The sequence below is a fragment of the Mizuhopecten yessoensis genome, unplaced genomic scaffold (genome assembly GCF_002113885.1).
Source record: "Mizuhopecten yessoensis strain PY_sf001 unplaced genomic scaffold, ASM211388v2 scaffold2329, whole genome shotgun sequence".
Taxonomy (NCBI): Eukaryota; Metazoa; Mollusca; class Bivalvia; order Pectinida; family Pectinidae; genus Mizuhopecten; species Mizuhopecten yessoensis.
Window position 1 is genome coordinate 3,862,534 of NW_018404492.1, and position 18,931 is coordinate 3,881,464.

An 18,931-nucleotide genomic window follows, 5' to 3' on the forward strand; every position below is an offset into this window, starting at 1 on the left:
CCGATTTGTGTCCTAACATTCTCATAAACCGGAACCGATGAGAGGTAACGTCAGGGCGTCCTAAAAATATTTCACGTGAGACCCGGGTGCTATTTTTTGTTGTTGTAAGAACACCAATCGATATTCTTCCTTTGATTAATACAACCATACATGATTATAATTCATCCTCAGAATTTCCAATGAATGAATAAAATGATGTTTTGGTGATCCAATTTGGGTACTATCACCTTCATCCTTGATATCCAGGGGTTACGCTCACTTTCACTCTCTACAGAATGAGCGTAACCCCTGGAAATTGAGGATGTGTCACCTTACACTAACGTTAATTAACAAATCATACGTACCGTAACTACAAATGAACTTATAATATAGAATCAGAGGCAGATATATAAGCCATGTACGTCACTGTTAGAATATAATGATTAAATGAAAATGTACGTAATGTGTGGTAAATTTATATTCAAAACTGAGCATACTATTTTGTGTCACAGTTTAATTTACTTGTATCAGAGCTCGAGGACAGAGAATTGGTCACGGTAACCGGATGTCATATCGCAAGTTACGCTATTGGATATGGCCTGTTCAAACATAATTATGCCATGAGAAAACATCGAAAATCAACGTAACATTAAACTCATAGCTAGCTGAGACTTGCATGCGGTTTGGGAGCGCTCCACTGAATGTAAACTTGAAAAATTAAGTTTTGAAATTAAAAAACATCGAAAGGGTTGCACATGCAAGACCGTGGCCCTGTGAAAACAAGGGCTCCGTTTTTGTTCTTCAGACAATTTCAAAAAAGTCTTCAGAAATTAATTATTTTAAAAATATTTTAACCGGCTTTTTAAAATGAGGTTGTTACAATACTAGAAAACTTTAATAATTTAGCTCTGAAAATACATTTTTTAGAGAATAAACAAGTTAAAATGGCGGCTTTGATGTGTGAGGGTTATTTCTTTCGTGACACATTAAAACACGAACTCTTTTCTAATTCATTATTTAATTTCAAAAACATCTTCTGATATTTATTCTTACATATGATTTCTAGCCAGCTTTTTAAAAATGAGGTTGCTACAATATTTGCAAAATTCAATCATTTAGCTCTGAAAATACAGTTTTGTAAGAATAAACAAGTTAAAATGGCGGCTTGATGTGTGAGGGTTATTTCCTTCATGACACATTTAAGCAAGAACTCTCTTCTAATTCATTATTTAATTTCAAATACATCTTCAGATTTCATATTTCATGGGTGATGGGTGAGTTTTTTTTCTCTCTTTCATTACAAATTACAGTTCTCTTATTTCAATGTTGGTACTAAGTATATTTTCTTTTGCACTGCTTCATTTTGATTATCCCTTGTTGTGCCTCACATACAATATACAAGGAACTCTCCTGCTACATGTGATGTGAACTTCCGGGCTTTCAAGCGAGGTTCTGTGGAGCAACAAGCATTTGGTATCACAACAAATCGGACTACATTTATCATGGCTGACCCAAATATGAAACAGTTGAAAATTAAAACAGGAGTAGTAAAAAGGTAAGGGATATTCAATGTATGGTTCATATCAAGAATACATGACGTTTATAAGCAAGATCGACATTTAAAACATGCATCGTTAGGCTAACGATTTGTTGTCAAGCTTTGGACCGTGGACGCTACTTCAGTACATGACAGCATGATGCTACATGTATTTTACATCTGTGAAATAATGATAATATAACCTTTCAGTATATATTGATCGGATATACTAGTTTACTGTGTGAAATGATGAAGTGTGACATAAGGCCGATGACATCATTCGCCAGCATGGTGGAAGGCTGTGTCACCGGTAAATATAGCATTGACCATCATCATCATGGCTCTAGACTTGTACAAGCCCCATATTATATATTATGTATCCTATGTTTGTCGTCTCAGTTCCTAGTTATTGCACGGAATTATAATCCGTGGTTATTGTATATAAGTATACAGTACCCTATAGAAAAAGATGCAAAACATTTTGTTGTCATTCAAAATTAAAGCAGATACAGTACAGACATTGAAATAATTTTGTGAATTTTTTTACTGATACATTTCCGTATTCATGAGCTCACAGTGGTGGGGTACAGTCGTTTCGGTACCCTGTAGTTTCGCTGCTTCAAAAAGAAGATGTTTCGGTTTTTTTTGTAAGTTGTTTCGGTACTTCAACAATTTCGATTATTAAGGTTAAGGTTCTGACTGTCTACAATCACTAGTAGCCCTCAGCCTCAAACACTGGGTTCAAGGCCTACGTGGGGTATTCACCAGGCACTGGCTGCAGATCAAGATTGGTGGTTTTTCTCCAATACTCCTGATTTTCCACCACCACCAAAACCTGGCTCGTCCTTTAATGACCAAAGCATTTAATAGGACTTATAAGCACAAACAACCAAACATTTATGGAGTGTAGTACGTGGTATCACAGTATACATACATGTATATATACAATGTGTGTTTACAGAAGACATACACAGAAACTGGTAATGAAATGGCATTGTTCAATGATGACAACAGGGTGGGTAAAGGTCTCATTGTAGAGAAAAGGAAATGTTTTAAAATTGACTTTCCATTTAAAATTAAATACTTACCAGGTAACATTATTTATTAAATAATGTAATATTGCCCTTTAATTTGTTTATTTGACTTACCTTAATTAGGGCTTAGAAACTGGTCACTCAATGCTATGAAGATATATATAACAAAAAATATGAAATAACTTATCTTATCAACTCTGCTATTTGTTTTTGAGAAATAGTAGGGTAGAGAAGACTACTTCATATTTTTACTTGTCACATAATGTACTGTGTTAAACTGTGATTATACCCATGTCATATTTTGTACGCATAACCCATGTAATATGACCTATCAGCCCTGTGGGTGTGTTGGTTGTAAGTTTCAATTGTGACGTCACACTAGGACAAGTACAGGACGTCACAGACTTATGCACTGGAGTCAAAATGACGGCAATTTTTACATTTCAATGTTGCATTAAAAATTTTCATTTCACACGAATAAATGCCACAAATCTTGATTATGTAATAAAAAGAATCTTACACTCATTTTCATTTCAATAAATCTCATATGAAATGGAAACTCATGTAAGATCCTATATATATTTACATATCATGATCAGATGTGGAGACTCTAAGGCCTGTGCAGTATGTATTACATATATATATTTATTACATTTTTGCCAGTGAAATATCGGATTCTATCAACTTGTTAAAACTTATATCTTTCACACTGTGACAATATCAAAAGTGATATTTTCACAGTGTGAAAATATCACTTTTTGATATTGACCAATCATAACGGTATCTTTCAAAGGCACCGATTTTTGTTCAGGTTCAAATGAAGCGGCGGCAGAATAAGTGGTTGTTATGGTAAATGTTTGGTACACACACTTAAGTATGTACATAAATATATAATTGATAACATTTTTAAAAGCAATAATACCAGAAAACAGCAGAAAACGTCGGAATTGCGTTGAGTATCCTATTCAAAATGGCGTGCAGCCTTGTTGTCAAGTGTGACGTCATTATATTAGGATATGGCGCTAATTATTACGCTTCTGATTCCCGTCCTTTTTAATGCATTAGATTTTTTGTGTTTTATGCTTTAAAAATGTAATAAATAGAAAATTTAATGGTGTCTTCAGTAATAACAAATATATTTCACTCGTGTGGCTAATATTTCGATATTTTTTTACTCGTGCTGCGCACTCATATAAAATATCAAAATATTATCCACACTCGTGAAATATATTTGTTATTACTGACAATACCATCAAATATCCTCTATATATACAAACAATGTATAACTATTGGAGGCTAGTTTCATGCTGTTCCAGTTCTGATGCTTTGCACTTTTTGGCATTCCTCTATGCATATTTCTCATTTTGCTTGATGTCCCTTTGTTTGGTAGTGAATGTAAACAGTGCTGGCAGCAAATATCAAAAACAAATCTCTCAAATTTATTCTTAAACAACTGAAGTAAATACAACTATGTTCACACTGTTCTGTTTTACTGAGTTACTTCTTTTTAAGAATGGCATAGCAAAATCACCTTGAAAAGGTTATTAGCTTACATGTACCTGGTCCGTCGAAGGACCATGGTGAGCTTATGCCATACCGCAACGTCCGTCCATCAACTTTTCCTTTAAAACGCTACTAGTCCTGAACGGCCAAGTAGATTTTGACTAAATTTGGTCTAGAGTATCCTTAGGCAAAGGGGTCTCAATTTTGTATAAACGGTGGGTGTGCCCCCCCTGGGGGCAGAGGGGCGGGGCCCAATAGGGGAAATAGAAGTAAAACCTTGAAAATCCGTCTTCTACCAGAGGGATTAAAGGATTTTATCCTAATTTAGTCTGGAGCATCCTTGTGCCCAAGGAGACTCAATTTTGTATATGCAGTGGGTGTGGTTCCCAGGGGGCAGAAGGGTGGGGGCCAATAGGAGAAATAGAGGTAAATCCTTTTAAATCCTTCTTCGACCATCGAGATTAAGGGATTTTTTCCATATTTAGTCTGGAGCATCCTTGGACCAAGGGGTCTCAATTTTGTATAATTGGTGGGTATGACCCCCCTAGGGGCATAGGGGTGGGGCTCTGTTTGGAAGTTTGTTCTCGCTATATCTCAAGTACTGGATGGAACTTTCTGAAATTTCATATGTACTTACAGCACCTACCATGGAGTGCTATATCTTGACTTCATACCAATTATTTTAAACACATTCAGGTGAGCGATACAGGCCCTCTGGGCCTCTTGTATTCATTTACCAATTTAATTGCTAAATCTGTGCCACTTCTTACCAAAATCATGAAGTTCCTTTTTTTATACATTTTTTCTCAATTCAATTCCTTGATTTTGGACCATAATGGTATTACAGAATTCACAGCATGGGCGATAAATAGACGAGTTCCAAAACTAAAGGTATTAAATTGCAGTGAAAAATGATGGCATCGTGATTGACTGGTTGGCGTTGCAGAGTAAAAGATGTGATTGCAAACTGACATTTTACTTTTAAGCAAAAACATATTTTCATCTTGATTGAAACAAAATCAGATTAATTTATGACTCATAATAAAATTCTCCTTTTGCCATGGTATTACTTTTGTCCTGCTGCTTGTAAGTAGCCTGGGTGTTTTATCTGACTTACAAGGGTTGTCACAGCACACTAAGAGTGTTTCAGGAAATATCGAAATTATACAGAAGGAATATCTTGCAATGTATGTACCTATACAATGTACCACAAATGTTGTATAATTCAAAAAAGTGAGTTGAAAAAGATACTGTCAATTAAATCATATATTTTCTTTCATCATTGAGTTTTAAGGTATAATTGAAATTTCAACCAAATCTCACAACTTGTAAAGCCTGTTGTATGGTTATCTTGTCACCTGAAAACACATAAACATGAAAGTAAGCTTTTGAAAAATATTGTGACACAGCAAGACATGTATTCTGTTTTTGTATTCAATACAATATTCCAGTGTATTAATGTGACCTACCTTTTTTTTATCCCCCACTTTCACCGTAACGGGGGATATTCATTTGGATTTGTCCGTCAGTCTGTCGATCTGTCTTGCTTCGTTTACGTGCAATAACTACATCAAATGTTAACCGATTTTCTTCAAACTTGGTAGTAGGGCTCGGCCAAGTTCAATGACCATTTTCAGTGGATTATGTTTGGCGGAGTTATGGCCCCTTGAGTAACGAAAAACTTTTTAAAACTTGGTAACAGGGTTATATAATTAAATGCCTTAGGTAGCAGAGTACAGTAGAAATGGCCTGATCCTAAAAATAAAGGGCATACATGTCTCAGATAAACATGGATAGTGGTTTCAACCTGCACAACACCTACATATACTGTATGTATATATTTATAAACTACAATTTGAATACATTTTGTTTAGAAGACTGAATTTATTTTTAAAAACTGTTTTCCTCAGATTTGGGACTTGCGGAAACCAAATGTTAACCGATTTTCTTCAAACTTGGTAACAGAATTGACCCCTTTCAGTGGACTATATTTGGCGGAGTTATGGCCCCTTGAATAACGAAAAACTTCATCTGCCATTTCTGTTCATTTACTCTTGCAAATATTATCCGATTGTCTTAGTAACAAGGTTCATCGCATTAAGGGCTCGGCCAATTTGGACAACCACTTTAATCAGACTCCATTTGGCGGAGTTATGGCCCCTTGATTAAAGAAAAACATCATTATCTGCAGTTTCCGCTTAATAACTCTAGTAAATATTAGCCAAATTCCTTCAAACTTGATAACAATGTTTGTGTTCCTCTGTCTTTCCAACCATCTTGGGCACTCTTTGGTTTTCATGTGATAATTGCTGTAGATATTGTGCAGATATTTCAACCAAATTCTGTATGTACATCGTACTCATGCTAAGTTTGCCAACCAATGTCATTTGTGCATATTTATAATTAATGAGGTTCGTAAATTCTGATGGATTAAATGATTAATTTACACTGTAATACCTACATGTTCAATAAAAACTCTTTAACTTCTGTATAAGGCATTTTTTTCTTTGAGTTTCAAGCTACATGTATATATTATGTCTCAACAGCACGATACTCACATGTTTAAACCTAACCTAAATAATGTTTATCGACATTATGTCCAGCAAGCGGGGGATATAAATTCCACGAATTTGCTTGTTTTGATTTATTGTGACAACCTTTAAGCATACACTATTTCTTGGCCTATCTAGGCATAGCTAAACAGAGTTTAAATAATTTCACCCCTTTATTTTAAGATACAGATGAATCTCTGCTTCTTATATAAAGACTCATTTCGTTGTTGGTTTCTAGCTAGTTGCCGTGCCTGATAGCTCTAAGAGAACTATTAGGTACTAATAAAAAGTGCTTATTTTGTAAAAGAAAATGTTTGGTGGGGGTTCGGGTAGGGATGGGGGAGGTGGAAAGATGTTAGGGTATACATGTATTAATGAAACAAAAAAAACTTTTTTCATACTTGCCAACTTTTTGAAATTTCAATTGAGGAGATTCCCTGTGCTCAAAATTAAAAACATAAATAAAATGTGTGTACAATGTATATATTACCTCATGAGACGCAATAGCCCTTTATAATGACATGATTTGAGTTGGTCTTTCAGATAAAATTATTAGATCTTAGAATACAGGAATAGGTCAGTAAATTCACTGCTGCCCCTGTCATGTTTGTAGAGCATTCAAGTTTCTTTTGCTCTTACAGATTAACGAAGGAGAAATATTCTTATGAGAAGGAAGTGGTAAAGCAGGAGGAACACATAGAAAAGATGAAAGCAGATGGAAAGGATCCATATGATATAAAGAAACAGGTATATATATATTGAATCCGTTTATTTTTTTTATTTTTCAACATTGGTTATGTATTGAAATGTTTACTTAGGACTACCTGTACTACACTGACCAGTCTTTAAGTTGGACTAAGTTGGACATTAAAGAATTATTTTTGACAATGTGTTTTGCAGTATGAAAATAACAATGTATGTACATGTATATGTACACTGATTTGTGCCATTTCTATGTTCGTCTTTTTGCCCTCAGACTTTTGTCTTTTTCGGGGGCGAAAAGATGAAACAACAAGATTTCAGTGTTTTTTTTGTCTTTTCGGGGCGAAAGACGAACAACGGAATGGCACAATTCCTTACCGTAATAAATGGCTTATGATGGTAACATTGGGCTGGTTAGGATCTTCTTACCCTGTGAGGTGCTAAATGTGTCATGTATATATCCATGTATATCTTTACCATGAATAATGCTACTGGGTTTTTTAAGTCACCTGAGACAAAGTCTCAAGTGACCTATTGCGATCGCCTTTTGTCCGCCGTCGTCCGTCCGTCGTCCGTCCGTAAACAATTTACATTTTCGACTTCTTCTCCAAAACCCCTGAACCAATTTCAATGAAATTTTGCAGAAACCTTCTATGGCCAAAGGTCAACAAAAATAGTGGCCGGTTTGGTCCCCAGCCCACATTAGCCTGAGGTGGCGGGGCCAAAAAGGGTCCAATTGACTAAAATTTCAAAAATCTTCTTCTCAAGACCCAGATATGGTAGAATCAAATACTCTTCATAGATGGAAGGGTCTTAGGTGCTTTACCAAAAATGTGAATTTCTTGACCCTGGGGAGGGGGTAAACTTGACTATAGTTTATATAAGGAAATCACATTTTGGACCAACATTTGTTTAATTTCCATTGGAAGTAATTCTATTTAGGTAAGCATTATCAGTATTAGGTAGCAGTTTGATAGTATGCACATATGAGCCCTGACTGACCCCCAGGGGCTGATGGGTGGGGCCAAAAAGGGTCAAATTGACTGAAATTTCAAAAATCTTCTCCTCAAGACCCAGATATGGTAGAATCAAACACTCTTCATAGATGGAAGGGTCTTAAGGTGCCCTACCAATATTGTGAATTTTATGACCCTGGGGTCTCAAGTTAACCCCTGGGGAGGGGGTAAACTTTACTACAGTTTATATAGGGAAATTACATTTTGGACCAACATTTGTTTAATTTCCATTGGAAGTAATTCAATTTGGATTAGCATTATCAGTATTGGATAGCAGTTTGATGGTATGCACATATCAGCCCTGACTGACCCCCCAGGCTGATGGTTGGGGCCAAAAAGGGCAAAATTTATTATGGTTTATAATGGCAAATGATACTTTGAATATTACTTGATCTTTGAATATTACTTGATTGGAATTATAACCCTGAGTTGACAGTTTGATACTTTGAAAATTTTGAGCCAGCCCTACCCCAAGGGCTGTAGGGTGGGGCCCAAAAGAGTCAGTGTGCTGAAATTTCTTCATTTTCCTTGTTTAGAATCGGAGGTGCTAGTTTCAAATACATTTTAGTCTTAAATCTGTATGCTAGATATTGAATAAGGTGATTTTATTGTTTTTTGTCACTTTGAACAATATTTCTGTTCATGTTAAAAACCAAATCACCTCTCTGTATAAACATATCATGTGACCGTTAAGGCCCATGGGGCTCTTGTTAAAATTACTCTGTTAATCGAAATGTTCAAATTCAGCATTCACTATCGTAGGCTTGCCAAATCATTTACAAATTGTAGTTGTGATCTAAGACATGATTATAGTCACTGCCATCCCTACATCAACAACTGACCAACAAATATTGTGTTACAGTTGTGTGTGTGTCTGATCAACATTTGTTTTCATAGCCTGTACAGTATTGCATTATCTCGCATTTAAATTGTCCAATTTTTCAAAATGTCTTTACTTGCAGGGAGAAGTTCTCGATGAATCCAAGGACATGATCCCTGATACAAAGAGAAGGCTTACTAAAGGACTAGAGGATCTCCAGAAGTATATGGTAAATATTTTAAAAAGGAAAAAACATCTTCAACTACTGTTACATTATTCAATATGTACACAGCTAGTGCATTGGTTATACATGTGACTTTTCATTTTTTACTTCAATAACTTTAGTACTATACCGTAAGTGTACTGTGTTACCTTCATCAATTTAGTTTGTAGTAGGTGTTAACAGTTAGTCACTGTTAAGTTGTTCACACTTAAACACCAAAAACAATTACTATTTAATTGTTATCCTTATACATTTTTAAGTCATCACAATATTTTCCATCTGTATTGCAATATATGGTGATACACTCCAGGTGTATTGTGACCTCCCTCATTGCTAGAGTCTCTTGTTTCGTTCACTATTTCTTAAGTAAATAGAAAAAGTAAGAGTTATTTCCCTTCCACCTATCTCGATGTTATACTCCACAGAGACCAAAATGGCGTTAATACCGATCGTATTTACTATTTGGATTGTTTTCTTCAGGAACAAGCTGACGAACTGAAGGAGACAGAGGAATTCCAAACAGCTGTGACAATGTGCAAAGAAGCAGTAACAGCGCTGTCAACCTGAAGTCCCTGTAATGATGAGTCAGTGTGATGTCAATGTGTTTTGTATTCTGTTAGGAAGCTCTTAATACTAGTCTAGTTTTCACATGTGTTACTGTACTTCGAGAGTTACAGGAATGATTATATTCAGTAAGATGCACATTACCATATAAGATAGTAAAGCTGATCATGAATGAGTCGGGAAAATGATGCCTGGTATAGCCTGGAAAATAAGTCGAGAATGAAAGTCATTGTGTTGTGAGGTTGTGAAACAAGCAATGTTTGAAGTTGTACCATTTGTATACAGCATTGCAGTGCAATTAAGTGGTGTGTTTCTATTTGGGGGGGGTCATTGGTCAGAGGACAGTTGTTATATTGGCCTAGTCATGGGTCATTGATTAACATCAAATTCAAATTTCATAGTAAAAAGATAAGTACATGTACCAATATCTGCTACAATTGGTCGTATCCTATGAACCAACATTTGTTTAGGGCTCAATATATGTGATTGTGAATCTTGTATTGTTTCACTTTGTCATAAAATATTTCTTTTGGGAAAGAAATATTGCCAGACAGTCCATCATATACATTGTACCTTCCTGTATGTTAGTTTACATTTTTGAAGTGAAAAGTCCAGTTAAATGGTATATGTATTTAATTACTAATAGGTTGAGATACTTCAATACTGTAGAGCATGTAATTGGTCTAAACACCCCTTGGTTGTATGAATGTAACAGACATTGGTGTCACAATGATTGTATATAATCAGATAAATTAAATATGAGACTTGTCAGAAACTTTTTTATAAAGTTATAGCTTCACAGTACTACTAGTGTAAGTAAACGTATATATGCTTTCTTTCTATATATGACATTTACAATGTATAGTTCAAATCTATGCATCAAACATTGTAAAGACTTCTTAATGCAATGAAATTTCTTTAACCTGTGTATGTCTTACTCATTTATTGGAACTTAATGTTGTGTAGGCCAAAAAGTTCACTCTTTAGGTAAATGGTACTATCAAGTTATTACCCTTGTGTTGATAAGATTTTTAATATAGTCTGTTTCTATAAAAAAATGCCATATAGATGACTTGTTGCGATACATCTGGCAGAATTATGATCCTTAGTCTTACAGGGGTCTTAACTTCGGACCTTTACACCGCCCAGATAGACCTTATCAATGACGTTACACAGAAACCACAATTAATTAATGCACAGCATCAAAATGAGAGACTAACCTTTAGGCCAAAAGGTCTACAAGAAAGGGAACATTCATGATTGAATATTGACCGAGAGATGGATACTTTGACAAGGGACATCTTGTTTATATGCAAGGGGGATTACTCCCAGTGAAAAATCATCTCTGGATGGAACTCTTCTTCATGGTTGCACTGTATAACTGGTGCAGTGTTACTTTTAACCTTAATTAAACAGATTTTATCCGCGAGATTCAATGTGCTTAGCCTGTTGAATAAGCTTGCTTATGTATACAGGCAGCTTTGTAATTATCCTGCATTTTTCAAAGTGGTGTGTACATGTAACATACCAGGATGAAAGACGGTTAAGTTTTAATATTATAATTATAACTAGAGACGGTGTTGCCTCAGGGGTCTCCTTGGAAGGGAGGGGACAGGTGTTTCAGCTGAAAAGGCATAACAGTACTGATGAGTTACGGTATGTTTGAAATACTATTCTTCAAACACCAGTTAAGTGATTTTCACCTAATTTGGCATGACATGAAACATCTCTGGATGAAAGCTCTCCTTTGTAAACCGGGTAAACAACGATGGGGTTCAATAGAGGAAATGGGACAAATATCCTACTGGCCAGGTGTAATAAAGGTGAATGTTAAGTAATTGTTTTACATGATATGTCATCACCAGCTGTCTGTTTTTGGGCTGATTTGAAATTCAAAGTGTCCGTCTTGAACTCTGGGCCGTAGGTATTCTTGAAATCGTTCTCATACTCATTCTTGGATTCTGTGCTCAAGCCTAAATTCCTGTTGCAGTGATAATAATAAATCACATTTTGTCGGTGATTTCCAAGAATTTTGGAGATACGTTTTAAATGCTGACACTACTTTTTGATTGTCGCATGCTTTGAACGAGAAACAAGAATGTTGGTTTGAGCACAGAATCCATGTTTGAGCATGAGAACGGTTTCATCAATATGGGATTTGCTGGGACATTGTAATTTTCTCAAGTTTCCATCAGGTCGATTTTAAATACTTGAAAGGTCAGAGGGGTCAATATGTTAAAATATTCGAAAGACTTCTATTCCGTCTTCGCGTATTGCAGAGTTATCTTCTCTTGGGAGCAGGTATTGATTGTTACATCATTTGTTTGTGTGAGAAAATTACGTTGTTTTCTCAAAAATTGATGACCTTACTCTCACAAACAAGTGACATAACAATCAATACCTGCTCCCAAGAGAAGATAACTCTGCAATACGCAAAGACGGAATAGATGCAAATGGCCTAAAATAATACTAGTTGTCCTTGACCTGTTGGTATAATGAGCTATCAAGTTTTTTTTACCTATATTGCCATGGTCAGAAGTCGTTTGATGTTTCAAAGACAATAGACCCAATGTCGCAGGGGTCAAATGTGTTGCCGTTCATAACTTTGAGGGTTAGCTAAAAGAAATGGCATTAAACAGTATTAAAGGTCACGCAGTGAAAACAAGCTAAATGTATAAATTATGATATTTAGCCTGTATTATACTTAGTAAACTTGTTTAATATCGAATTTACAAATACACTTTACCTTGACCTACTCTCAAAGTGACTGAGTCACAAATTTGAGAGGAGTCTTTTAACTCCTTTTAATAACAGATAAGCCATACCGGCTCAGCTCGTTGTGGTCCTTTTTACAATGAAAAAGTTTTTTGGACATATTTTTAACGATTTGTAAACCAATTTCAGAAGATATAGATCTGTGACATTATCACAACAGTTGAATATGAGCCAACACCCTTTAATAAAATATTTAAATAATTATTAAAACGTTAAATGCCATGGTTTCCAATATTGATGCATACTTGGGCAAAAACATGCTACGCTTATAATTACAAACTATAGTTCCAACTTGTGTGCAATGCTTCATACGCTTGCTTGCAGTTTACACATATCGATATCGCTTTGTAATGAATCACAGACGAGCAAAACTGTACGTCTACATGTAACAATGTATTTGACAAGTCTCATAGTTGACAAGTTACGAATGCCCCGCCCCACCCCCTCGAGTTCAGATTCCTCTATCTTACACACCCCGGGGGGTAAACTATTCTATAAATACTCCACGCTTCACAGTACATTACCGTTTTGGCGTAGGAACAGATAATGCCTGTGTGACGAAGGCAGAGGAACCTCGATACAAGGGTAAAATTTTGTAAGTAAAGCACGAGGCTTCAAACTACAAAATCTGAGATTTTTCTGTCTGCAACACGCATGAGTAATAAATTATTTTTCTCCCCCACTTTCTGCCTCCCCCACTTTCTGCCTCAAAAGTGTAACGGCCTCCTTATTTTACCCACGTACTCGCGATGAGAAAAACAATGTTTACACGACAAATTCCGAAACACACATATGGGTAATCATATCAAACATCGACCGTAAGTCTTGTATGACCAGCTGCTGGGTTATTTTTACGTCAACATCGCTTTGCTTCACACCAATCTAGTGTTGCGCGGAAATTTCAAAGGAGTTTTTTCAACCCGAATTTCACCAAGAAACAATCTCATTCATATCGTTATATAGACTAAAAAATCACCAATGATCCATATATATAAGGAAGATAAGACACTATAGTGCTTGTTATTGTAACACTGTTAAGCACTGACTATTAGTTGTATTACCTGATATCGCTTCCCTAATTGAGTTCCTCTATGTATTGTTAAACATAGTATTACATTGTAAGTAAGCAAAGTTTTAGTTTAGTTTATAGCTTGTCCACATTCCAAAATACACGTCGCCCTCATTGAGTAAATATTTTCGTATATAACATCTGATTTAATAACACAAATAAGAGGATGCTTTTTCAATGGTATCTTAACCAGCAGCATGGATGATAAAACGTCAGTTACACGAATACTGACAATACAGAAGACATACACAGGCAGCAAGTCCATTTTCCCATAAATAATGGTGTGCCCCCCCCCCCCCACCCCATCTAGATCTGCCTATGAATCTGCAGTACACGGGTACAAATAGTTCACGAGAGACTTTTCAAATTATGTAATATACTGCAACACAATACACAGAAATGTAACCAAAGTATGCAATAATACACTATAATGTGTTTTTGAGGATGAATTCAGGCCAAACAGACGGTCAATAGTTGCCCAGATTCCTGTCTGATCTTCCTCCTGTTGTATATTACGACGCCCTTTCATGCCCACGTGAGACTTGGGACGAAACAAGGCGTGTCTATCACACCTGTCTGTAGAGTTGTTCAGTTTGAATCCTCGACGGCACTTACAGCTGTAAGACCCCATAGTATTTCGGCAGATTTTGTCACTTGAACAGTTCGCTACGTCATTATAACACTCGTCTTGGTCAATACAGATACTATATTTTGGTGACCATATGAAACCCTTCCGTTCATTTTCACAATTACATGTATAGTTAATTCTATTTTTTATGAGGTACTCGAAGTTTTTGTTATTGCCGGTCTCCCAGAAACAGGCACGGTCTTTCAGCCGCGAGCACGGGTTGAGTGGATCGTCTAAGTATTTGCCAGGACGAACATTTCCTAAGGTACTCCTCCCATAGCATGGGTCCGGGCAGAACCATAAATAAGGACAAGTATGAGGAGATACGCGTTTCTCTTTCAGTGAAGCCTCATATTTCAAAATTTCTGACCTGATGTCATATATTCCTTTGCCGTCAACCGCTTCCTGGACAATCCCGACGAGATTAAAATAACAGCCTTTTTCATCTTCGAATGCTAGAAGGTCGTCGCCGAGCTCCGTATACCAACACATGAAGTAGCTGGCTGTAGTCCTATACTGGAACTGCTCTAATGCTGAGTCAAATGGATACTCAAGTGGAATCGAACCCTTCTTCAAGTTCTTGTGTTCGGTTAAGATTTTTTTGCTGGCTAGTGATCCGGACACCAAAGCGGTTTTGTAGATATGCGTGATGCATTCAAATGCACCTTTGTTACATTCTCTCTCCACGGTAGGGTGGAGCTTCTTTAGGCGTGGAATTGGAAAATGCTTGAAAAATTTACGATCTTCATATTTAGTCGTCGAAAACGTGTATCTTCTATCAACTTCGAAGTATTTATGAGCTGCTAGGTAAAGACCAACAACTAAAAGGTTATCTTTCATACGGTTTGGAAATAACTTATCCATTTCAGGGGTGTTCCTAATAACCGCATTAAGCCAGCTCCCTTTGCCATACCTGCGGACACTACGCTTCACACGGAAAAGAGACTTAGTAGACTCCCATTTCCTTTTTGAAATATTTGAAGAATTTATACCATTGGAATTTTGGATATGATTTACACGCAACTGTCGCTGGCATTCATTACCACATAAACTCACAGCAACATCCAGTAAATATAGTAGTACACACATGACTAGAAGCGTAGTCTTCGGAGACATATTGTTGATAGTCCTTTTCGGTGACGTTAAACGTTCTATTTTATAGTCTTCACAATGACGTCAGAAACGTAATGTTGACGTCATATATTAGTAAACTTGCACGTTAGACGTAATATACTGAAAATTGACGTCATAATTAAGTAAATTTGTTACTTCGATTTGACATGTTTAATTATCGAAAAGATGATAACAAAAGTAAAAGGAGGAAAGAAAGAAATATAAATATCTGACTTATTGTTTATTCAGCTTCTTCTACAACTCAACGAATAAGTAAATGCATGCAAGAACACACTTCTATGTCGCCTTTCAAATACATGTTTTACACATTTTTTTCTAAATAAACGCGTTCTTTGAACCCATTGTATTTTGTCATTACAAGTAGTGTTTTGGCTGGACTATATTGGACTTGTTCACGAGCCTGCGTAGAGCCTTCCGGAATGCTTTGATCTTGCCCTTCTTACCAACCATACTGATACCTGAACCAGAGTTGGACGTACTTGCGCTGTCGAGATCTTTATCCGACTCAACATCTTTCGGACTACCGTTGTTGTTTGTTTCGTTTTTTAGGGTCAGTGACTGGCTGTAATGAATTTAGTTATGTACGTTAGACACTATGACGGTATTAATAATTTTCAGAACACACTGAATAATACAACAACGATATATTTGACAAAAAATATTCATTTCATTAGTACTGTATATTCATGTACAATTAAATGTATATTCATGTACAATTAAATTGTACACGCACCATGTTGTATACATATGTAGTTTTATAAGGCTGTGAAATGTATCGTACTTCAGCCAAACAGTATAAGTAATCGGGCACTTGTTCTTTCTATGTAAGTACATTTCGTTTGAATGAAAGAGAATAGTCCTAGAAACTAACTCATGTGCGCACCAAACTTAAAATTCCTGTATGAACTAGGAATATTCCCGTGCAGTTGGATCGAGAGGGACAATACTGTATTTGAGTGAGTTAATTGATGTTTTAATAGGAGTAAATATATAGAATTTTAGTTAATAACAGTTGTGTACACAAATTGGAGTTTGTCGTGTACACTTACCGTTGGCTGCTCTGCCATCCGAACTCTAGATCTGCGTCATAAGTCTCTACCACTGAGGTCAAAAAGCTGTGTTAAACATATTTATTTAAATGAATTAAACACTATATCAAAATAAACAAATGCTTCTTTTGTGCAATATTGACGAAAATATTTTTCATAATTCTAGTTTATCGGGCTTCCGACAAGTTAGATTTCAAAAAGTTACAGACTTTTCACACTTTATTCAAGCACAAACACTTTTTGTAAGTACCTAGGGATTTAAACATACGATTGATTATCATTCATGTTCAGTACTATAACTTATAGAATGACAGAAATAATCAGTAGCAAAAAAACCCATACAAATTTATATCATTTTATGAGTCCATGACCTTTCCCAGTTATGTCAATGGTCTAGATGATTCTGTGACATAAACGAGGTCACAAAACAGCCCTAGCTAAAGCTTACCTTTATGTCTTTCCTCCCTTTATTACAGTATCCCTCTTAAACTCATAAGGATTGTCAATTAATTACAGCACATATAACGACATACGGAAGTGTTTGGCTCAAGCTCATCATAGTGGAATCAGAAAATATGCCTGTTTTAATTTTTATCTTTATTCAAGCACAAACACTTTTTGTAAGTATATGTATCAACATTCCTTCTTCTTTTAACCTCCCTAAGAAATATAAGCTCCATGTGTTATAAAATTCCAAGCTCTCTTAACATATTGACCACCAAAAAAATGTCTCTACAAGTATATATACGCTATCTTATATATATTTTGAACTTTAATAATACATAAATATCTTAACACCTAAAAAGACGACCCTATACATTTACTTTATCAGATACGTTTACATTATATAAACACGCACTAGTATCTTTGTTAATATTGTTAAATATGTATCTTATATGTAATTCACAAGGTACAATGTAGCTTATGTAATTTATATTATTAATTAAACGGTGGGTTTTTTCGCCGCAAGTACCCTTCGTTTTCTAGGCGCAGCACGAAAAGCGTCATTCTTGGTCGCTATTCGCGTTACATATGGCGCTTGGTCATTTTTTGGTGTTTTTTGTTTGTTTTTTTGCCGTGGCAGAAAAGTGCCGTTTAATTAAGCTAAACCGAGAGTTTTTAGTTTGGCGCCAACAAAAGCCACTACATGTAAGCAACAAGGTGCCATACATTTATCAAAACAGAACGGCGTTTTTCGTTCTTAGGCGTCGGAAGAACGAAATGGCGGAAAGAAAGAACGGCCACATCCAGCTATCATAGTAGAGATAGCTAGATGTCTTTTATCTGGTAATAAGAGACATGGGCACCATTTAAAACGAAAACCTGTCTAACGCAACACGACTAACTTCAGTTTGGATTGCTGAAATCCCCGCTTTGCCAGGAATAGTTCCACAGGACACCTTTGTTGCGTGATGGAATCCTCGACATCAGTCTGATGTGCTGGAAGTGGCGATACTTTAGAAAAGAAGATCTTGGACGGCTTCGGAGAAGTTGGCATTTTCTGTCTGTAAAAATAATCATCAACAAACGTTCTCTGTGTCTCACTGAATGGTATCCAGGACGAATATTGCAGAATCAATTATGACGTCAAAATAAATCATCACGTGATACGATCAAGAACGACAACTATAGATCATAAAGAACGTATCCTCTGTTATAATGTATCTGATCAGAGACGTATATTTGATTTAAACATATTTTATGTGTCATTCAACAAAAAGGATTAGGCACAAGTTATCTCAACTTAGAAACGCCCTCTCCAACACATTTCATTTTATATCATCATGTTTAGAATGTCAGGAAAACAAGGTTGTAGTAGCACACATGGAAACTCTTCTATGTTTTTTTTTGCAAATACCAGAAAAACAACTAAAATTCCAATTTGTTGTCGAATATGAGCATTTACTCAATGCCAAAGAATTATAACATAATTTTGTTAGTTACATAATAATAGTGATCATTTTTCACTCAGCAAAAAAGGTTGGGCTAAGGATATGATCAGGAATTATAACATAATTCTGTTACATAATAATTCGCCATCATAAAAACATGTACATTAATAATTCGACATCATAAAAAACATGTACATTTCAAACTAAACATAGGTGGCCAAAAAGTGAAAGGGGAAGGTGGTGGGAATTCTGAAAAAAATATCCCGCTCCAAAATCAGCTGTCGCTCGAACCAAAACAAACAGGTCAAATGACCTACATACGGACATACTAAAGTACGGAACACAGGCGATATACGATCCGGAATTAACATGTATGATCCGGTCATTACAATATTATAAAAATTAGGAATATTCAAACAGATGATATAAATTACTTTATGTTTCACATAAATAC

The 18,931-nt window shown here is 35.8% G+C and overlaps 2 protein-coding genes across 5 annotated transcripts; one reads left to right on the top strand and one right to left on the bottom strand.

The window, feature by feature from the left end:
* The first annotated feature begins 1,390 nt into the window (after window positions 1–1,390).
* Window positions 1,391–10,856, top strand: LOC110445634 (tubulin-specific chaperone A-like). The gene is made up of 4 exons (XM_021490340.1): window positions 1,391–1,534; window positions 7,247–7,352; window positions 9,286–9,372; window positions 9,847–10,856. Exons 1-4 carry the CDS (start codon window positions 1,482–1,484, stop codon window positions 9,931–9,933), a joined length of 333 nt encoding a protein of 110 aa, XP_021346015.1. The 5' UTR covers window positions 1,391–1,481; the 3' UTR covers window positions 9,934–10,856.
* Window positions 10,857–14,068: 3,212 nt separating this feature from the next.
* Window positions 14,069–18,173, bottom strand: LOC110445635. 4 transcript variants are annotated; one of them, XM_021490341.1, is made up of 3 exons: window positions 17,932–18,173; window positions 16,586–16,651; window positions 14,069–16,098 (listed from the first exon to the last, which is right to left on the bottom strand). In XM_021490341.1, the coding sequence occupies exon 3, from the start codon at window positions 15,516–15,518 to the stop codon at window positions 14,142–14,144; it is 1,377 nt and encodes a 458-aa protein (XP_021346016.1). In that variant the 5' UTR covers window positions 15,519–16,098; window positions 16,586–16,651; window positions 17,932–18,173; the 3' UTR covers window positions 14,069–14,141. The 4 variants fall into 2 exon arrangements, with proteins under 4 accessions (XP_021346016.1, XP_021346018.1, XP_021346017.1 ...); XM_021490342.1 differs by lacking the exon at window positions 16,586–16,651.
* Between the last annotated feature and the right edge of the window lie 758 nt (window positions 18,174–18,931).